Raw genomic sequence first — 7,371 nt, forward strand, 5'->3', positions numbered from 1 at the left:
CGAGCTGCCTTCGCTGCGCTCGCAAACGCAATCGCAACTCACGCTAATCGATTTTCATCGGAAAATACAAACACACACACAAATTACCCGTGGAAGATTAGGAAGCCCAAACGGATTTTAATGGTTTTTGCTTGTAATCACGTCTTAATTATTCGTCGAATCCTGTCTGTGTTGAAATTAAGCTGAAAAGCTTCCACGTCAGCAGAAAACAGAGTAAGGTCGTTGGCAGAATACTAAGCTGGTATTTAATCAAATGTCAGCATGACTTAAGACAACGGATTGCGTGCGTAAGGGGTGGGGAAACAAGAATTTGGTATCGTACTTTCAAAAAGCAGCGCAAAAAGACCTTTTCCAGAGAAAATTGATGACACTTCAAAACTAAATTCATACCCAATCGATCTCCTACAACAATATGCGTATTACAAAAGCACTAAGATGCCTGTAATAGCGTTAACATTTTTATTAATGTCAGGGCAAATTTTTTTAATAGCTCGCATGAGTTGCACAAACCGTTTTCGAGACTTTGATTAGCTGATATTAGTTGATATCAAAAGGCACAACGGCAAAACGCTTAACTCGCTCAATACTCTTACACCGAAAAGCCAAGAAAATATTTACATTACCGTTTTAAGGGCTGAAAATAAATACATGAACAAATGTTATGTAAATATTGATGACAAAGAGTTTATAGACCATTTTCGGATGCCTCTTGCACAAACAGCCACTGACGCTCTGACCCGAGAAATGAAGTGTGCGCTAATCAGTTGAACGACTTTAATGCAATTTAGCCGAAACAATTTCAAAAATATTTGTGAGCAGTTTGAGTGGATGAAGAATGAACAAATTTCTCCTGGCAACTATGAAAGTCAAAGCGGAACACGCGCCAGACGGTGAGTGAGGCCCGGCATACAAAGCCATGTAACCGCGGGGCTACCGGGAGCAGCTGCCTGGCTTGTTTGCTCATTATGGCTGCCGAAATGTGCGCAATTAGGCAATATTCAAATTTGTTACCATATTACGGTGAAAATAGGCAAAATTAAATATTTACACACCTTTTTCGGCACACAAAAGCAAATACACAAGCAAATGCGCACAAACGTACACATACGCATCCATTGCCGGCGACAAACATTAATATTCGCTCGCATTTGCGTAACCTACAACCCAAAGCCTGTTTCGGTCCGTCCCTGTTGACAATGCCTTATTCGAAGTGTTTGGGTTAGGTGGCTTTGCCACACTTGAGCTGTCGGTTTCGAGTCGCACACCTCTCAAGTGAAAATGAAAATCAATAATAATAAAATATATGTATAGCAAAATTCAAAATTTTCTATCAATTAATTATATTTTTACTAGATTATCCAATTTACTACGTACGAGGGAGGGGAGGACGACATCAATTCCAACGCGCGCCATATTCTTTTAACTACTTACCGAAGGCTGCAAGGATAACAGCAAAACAAACAACTTCAGCATTCATAAAGTCGAAACCCATGAAAATGGGAAACTTATACAGCACAGTGTGGCCGAGCAAGAAGGAGTCCAAGTTGTATGTGACAGCCACACCGAAGAAGCACACAGTGCTGACGGCGGTGGACGATATTCAAAAGCTGTAAGTGCATGCGTTTCTCATTTAAGCGCCTTAATTTTAATTCTATTCTTCGCTTCTCCTCCACAGTACACCCGAGCAAATGGTGGAGCAGTTTGAAAACGTTTGCCGCGCCTCACAGAGGGTGCTGCGCAGCTTGACGCACAATCCGTGCGGCCAATTATCGTTGTGCATCAAGCAATGCCTAGATGCAAACTTCCAACAAATGTCCAAATGTTTCGCTGTCATGGACGACTATAGGGCCTGTGTGAACAAAATGATGTCAGAAAAGTTGGCGGATGTGGTGATTGATTTCGAGAAATATGCAGAAGATGAAAGAAATGGCAGCAGTTACGATATACTGCCAGAAGATGATTTGCTAAATGAGGAAGACTGTTTAAGAGGCAGCCTTGAGAAGGAGTTGAAGCGGCGAGTGGAAGAGTTGAATCCCAAAGTTGATACGGAGTTGCGAACTGAACAAGAAGAATGCAAGCAGAAACAGGAACGGTTGGATGAAAATGAAAATGACGACATAAACACATGCGCATAAAGAGAGGTGATACGCTCGTTCATATATGTATGTATGTATGCACGTAAAGATATATTTTTTGTAAATTTTGCTTTGTCAAATAAAATCAATAAAAATCTGTAAGTGAAAACTATGCACGTCTGTTGCTAAAATCCTTCAGCTCGCAGTTCCGGATTTAGTGCAAACGATCTTTCAGCCTCGCTATTTAAAGTCGTATGTGCTTTATTGCAGTATGCACTGCGAGGAAGCTTGGCGTCGCGAAGGCAGTATTATGTGGCGATATATTTCCTGTAAGCCAAGTTGACGCGAGATGAGTACTCACCTGCCAGGCAGAAAAAGCGATAGCTGCAGCCTACTAAAAAGTTGGAAAAGAAAAGTTTTCTGTGCAATTTGAGAGTATGGCATGAACACATATTAACCTTGATATGCACTCCAACGCTTTCATGCAGAAGGCTTCTTCAGCCGAGCAACCACAGATCTTGTCGATGAATTTATTTTACTTATTAAATTATTTTTAATTATACAAGGTGGCACAAAATTAGTCACCCCCTCGGAAGGTTTGTCATTTTTGCAAATGACGTCGCACGTGGATCATATTTCACGCTTGTGAACTAGACAGCTGCGGTATACAAACAAACAAGCTCGGGGCGCGTAGTCAAAATAAAAATTTCCATCACAAATCATCAGTAAAATATTTGTTTTTACTAAGTCAAAAAGTTATTTAAAAACAAAATTTATGATTAATTTGTCGCAAACATTTGAACATTTACTTATTCATGCCATGAGTTCTGTTACAAGTTAAGTCCGTTATAGTTATGAAATTATAATTCGAGTACTTGTTTTTAATGAAGTTAGTTTCATTTAATCCTGTAAATATTAAAATTCTTTTTTTTTTAATTTTCATTCGGAATGTGCTTTCCACAAGCCTTCAAACTATAGCTATTGCAGCACACACGCAGCATTGATATCACGTCGCTGCTCGAAGCAAAGATTATTTAAGACTCTCTGAATTTCTGCAAGGCCTTCGACAGGCCATGTTCTCCAATGGACTCATATCTGGACTTCCAGACGACCAATTTTCTGCGGCTATGAACCCATGAATATTGTTTTTAGCCACTGTTGGATGGTGTTTGCCCTATTGGCTGGAGCGGTATCTTGCTGGAAGATCCAATGCTCTCCATTGAAGAGAGTACTGCTCAACTGCTTCACCTTCTAAGACATCCTCCAGGTACACTTTTGCCCTGGTCTTAACCCATTTTTCGCAGAAAATGAGAAGGTGTAACGCCTTTACAAGTCACTCCCCACCAAATCATTACGGAGGCTGGATGGTGGCCACGCTGAAGCCTTGGAACAATATTTTTGCGTCCTAAGAAGTTTTAGCAGAGGTTTTGTTGTTTTTCTTATTAAAAATCCTCTTCAGTATTGAAAATTTGTATCAAACAAACGAATGCAAAATAACGAAACTTTTTTCTGCACATTTGTTCTCGCCGTACGCATTGAAAAATTTGTCACAGAATTTATGGCAAGACTAAGTATATATGTACTTACAAGTATCTGTTGGTGGTCGATCAACCAATCAAATCAGCGGTAAAGTGGATTTCAATAATTAGATCAAGAGTTCTTTTGCAGCCTTATGACCGTTAGCTGATTTGTTATGTTTTGCTAGAAAGGTCCTCTCTGGCATTTTCTTCCAAAATAATCCGGATTTATCAGCATTAAATACCTGGTCTGGGCTGTATGACTTTGCGCCAATAATTTCAGCAAACTTTTGTGGATATTTTTGTGTTTCTTCCAAATTAGCAGGTGCTTGTTCACCTTTTAATTTTAGACTGTGCAAATAATATCTTTGCTTAAATCGTTGGAACCAGCCACGACTTGTGTTAAAAGCCACCTTTTTGGTTTTGCAGTGTATCATAAATTATCAAAGCTTTATTTTGTATAGCATCTGTATCAATTGGAATTCTTTTTTGATTTTGGTCTTCTACCCCTATCATTAGAGCCTTTTCCTTGTTTTCCATAGTAACATTTCTTAATTGTGAAGTTGTAATCATACTCATATGCATTCCAGGTGCTACACTTTTTCTAATTGAGAAAGAAAAGAAAAACGAAGCTTTATTGATCTTAGTTCAGTGAACAAAATTTAGCAATATCCACTATTCTTTCTTGATTTCTTAAGCGGCCCAAAATTTCAATTTGAATTTCTAAAGAAATATTTCTCATAGTAAAGGTATAGGTATATTTCATTTCGCAACTAAAAACCAACATACATATGTGTGCATTTAAAAAATATTATTTAAATTTTATATAAATATATAGAATTTTAAATGACTCAAATTGGTTCTGTCTGTAAATCTAGTGCTAAGATGATTTGTTTTTGTTAGATAAGTTACTAATAGACTTACAACACTTAGTTGCTAATCACTAATTTCAGAAGGTACGCAAATAATTCATCTGTAATGCGAATAACTTTTTCATGACCAAGCATATTTGACCCTCTCATGACTACCGCACTTACCGTTTCCCATTATCCTGTTGATATCATTGTTTTGTCAGGGCATTGTTTTTCATGCAGGACCCCATTTTTCACACTCATTATTCATAACTCACTAGCAATGCCTTATTACATTTAATGAATTCTTTATTTCCTCAGTCATACGAGCAACACAGACATACATACATACACTCGTACAGTTGAGCTTAGTGTAGTTTCCTGCGAAGCACTTAATCCACGCCCTCCACGCCCTCCACGCCCTCCACTCTTGCACTCGTACACACTTTACTCATTATCTATTCATCTCTCAGGTTTACGCTACAGAAGAAATCATCAAAAATTCTTGCTTGTGCGAGTAGTTTTTCCTACGGTTTTTCTGTTTTTTTTTGCTTGTTTTTTTTGCTTTCCTCGGCCCTTAACATTGTGAACAGCTGCGCATGAGTATGCATGCATGTGTGTGTGTATGAGTGCGCTCGCATTTCGTACGTATGCATACAAATGATTGTTGTTGTTGGTGGTTGAGCTCGTATGTAAATATTTGCATACATATGCGTATTTTATGGAAATTAATTATGTCGCCTTTATTTGGCAACATTTCTAAACATGAAAATGTAGGGACTTGTAGTGCGGGGAGCTCGTTTCTTTTTGCTGGCATGACATTGCAGACATTAGACATTACTGCAAAAATAAAGTTGCTGCTGTTGCTGCTATTGTTTTTGTAACTATTCGCATAAGCTGGCCCTGACAGCCAAGCTAGCACCATGAAATTATAATTGTGAGTGTGTGTAAATATGCTGTTATTTTATACTCGTACTTTTCGGGCGCTTATTTTCCGGCCATTCAGCGCCAATAGCCCAGCAGGGAAGAATTGAACTAGTAAACGAGTTCTTTCAAAGTTGCGACCTATTGATTTTACCTTATAGATTAAACATATCGAACCCTTGGTTTTTGAAAACCTAAACATAAAAATTCGTGTCGTCAATTTTACGAAGAAGTGCCAACTAGAGTTAAAGGTGTAGCAATATAAGACGGGCCATTACATATTACATTACATATCCGCGTCCAGAGGCGTAAGCAAGTACCAGTAATTAAATCATTCATAAAATGCTCGATCGAAGATATTGCCAAAATAAAAGAAAAAGGTGAGACGATAGATAAAGAATTCCATTTGGGTGTAATTCAGAGTTTAAACGAGCAAATTCGTCCATAAAGATTCGCATAATTTGTCTCAGAAGGCTATCATGGTGAACAAATACAACCAATTCCACAAATATCTTCGGATAACCAACGTATTCACATAGTTAGGCATAAGGATAATTTGTTTTTCTCTCAAACACTCTAATTATCCCTTTATGTGCGGTATTTGTTTGTCAGAACGCATAACACTAATTTTTGATACCACAAACAACACGACATCAGCTTCCCATTGAGAGTATTCTGCTTCGGAGATGGTGAGCCGTATTAGCTGTGATTCATATATTACAACCTGTATATGCACATACATACATATATTATTTATAGCTGCCTCAATCCATGCAGGGATGCCTTTTTCATGGAGTTGTTTAAACATTTATGTCATGCGAAATCGGGTTTTGACGTCGAGAGGCTTTAACTCACAAGTTGCCTTGCATTTGTATGAGCTCTGATATTTTTACGAGCTCGAAAACTACTGCCTGTGCCACTCTCAACAATCCTCAAACTCTTCTTGCTTTTAATACTAGTCTGAGCGATGTCTTTAAACCGTTGTATTCGAACTTTTTCTAAGGACTTTCCATACCTTACTGGCACTTTTATGATGTGAAAACCAGAACGCGCATGCTTTTAGCACCGTTGTACTGCACTCGGATTCCATTTTTAAATTTCTTTAAATCTACTCGATCTCCGAAGAAATCTGAGTAGATCTTGTGGTGCCAGGGAGCCAAGGTGGTCGCTTCTTAGCACATCAGTGCCAAAGACCTCAAACCTGATTCGTGCGAAGGCGGGGCAGACGCACAGAAAGTGGTCCGCCGTCTCATCCTTCCTTTCCACGTGCTGAGCAGAGTGCACTGTCTGAGATGCTCACCTTTTCCATGTAGTTTGCCCATAGAAAGTCGCCCGTCAATAGTCCAACCAGACTCCTACAGTCCCCTCTGCTTAGTGACAGAAGGAAATGCGACAGTCAGTCGGACATGACAGGTAACATCAGTTTTGTCCATCTGCAGCCTCTCTCAGCCTGCCAAGCTCAAGCTAAGCGATCACAATAAGCTTAGTCGAACATCTAACAGATTCTATATATCCTTTATACTATAATTATTCGTAACAAAATGGATAACTACCAAGTTTATTGCAATTTATCTTTGCCTGATCATGTTTGAAGAAGAAAACTACCTACCTTTCAATAATACCTCTGCCTGCTTAACCAGTGAATATCGCTACAGGGATATTTATATGTTTTGTTTTGTATATATGCATTTAATTTGTACGGGCACTCACTCTGCCTCTCTAAATCTCAGTTTTTTGCCCTCAAGCTTTGGTTCTTTCTTGTTCGAGTGAATGTTGCGCATACGCCCAGCAAGCCCAGTTGTCAACTGAAATTAATTGCTTTGAGCAAAATACATGTACTTCTACATATAAATGTGCACTGACAGTAGGTGCTTACAAGCCAGCAACTTGATAACTCGAGCTGTTTAGCATTTGGCCATGCAGATTTTATAAAGGATACTTTATTTTCTTTGTTTATTAATTGCCTTGACCGTTCCAATGAATTGACATAAAATTATCAAAGCA

General features: G+C 38.7%; 1 protein-coding gene across 1 annotated transcript; it reads left to right on the forward strand.

Moving 5' to 3' along the window:
* Positions 1 to 1,230: 1,230 nt before the first annotated feature.
* LOC129238478 (uncharacterized) lies at positions 1,231 to 2,247 on the forward strand. The gene is made up of 2 exons (XM_054873507.1): positions 1,231 to 1,609; positions 1,676 to 2,247. The coding sequence occupies exons 1-2, from the start codon at positions 1,491 to 1,493 to the stop codon at positions 2,133 to 2,135; spliced, it is 579 nt and encodes a 192-aa protein (XP_054729482.1). The 5' UTR covers positions 1,231 to 1,490; the 3' UTR covers positions 2,136 to 2,247.
* Positions 2,248 to 7,371: the final 5,124 nt, after the last annotated feature.

Source organism: Anastrepha obliqua, chromosome 2 (assembly GCF_027943255.1).
Source record: "Anastrepha obliqua isolate idAnaObli1 chromosome 2, idAnaObli1_1.0, whole genome shotgun sequence".
Taxonomy (NCBI): domain Eukaryota; kingdom Metazoa; phylum Arthropoda; class Insecta; order Diptera; family Tephritidae; genus Anastrepha; species Anastrepha obliqua.

What these genes read in the sequence shown, in the direction of transcription:
- LOC129238478 (XM_054873507.1), top strand. Translation starts at nt 1,491, where the DNA reads ATGAAAATGGGAAACTTATACAGCACAGTGTGGCCGAGCAAGAAGGAG. An exon ending in GTGGACGATATTCAAAAGCT is followed by an intron (nt 1,610 to 1,675) that starts GTAAGTGCATGC and finishes TCTCCTCCACAG; the next exon opens with TACACCCGAGCAAATGGTGG.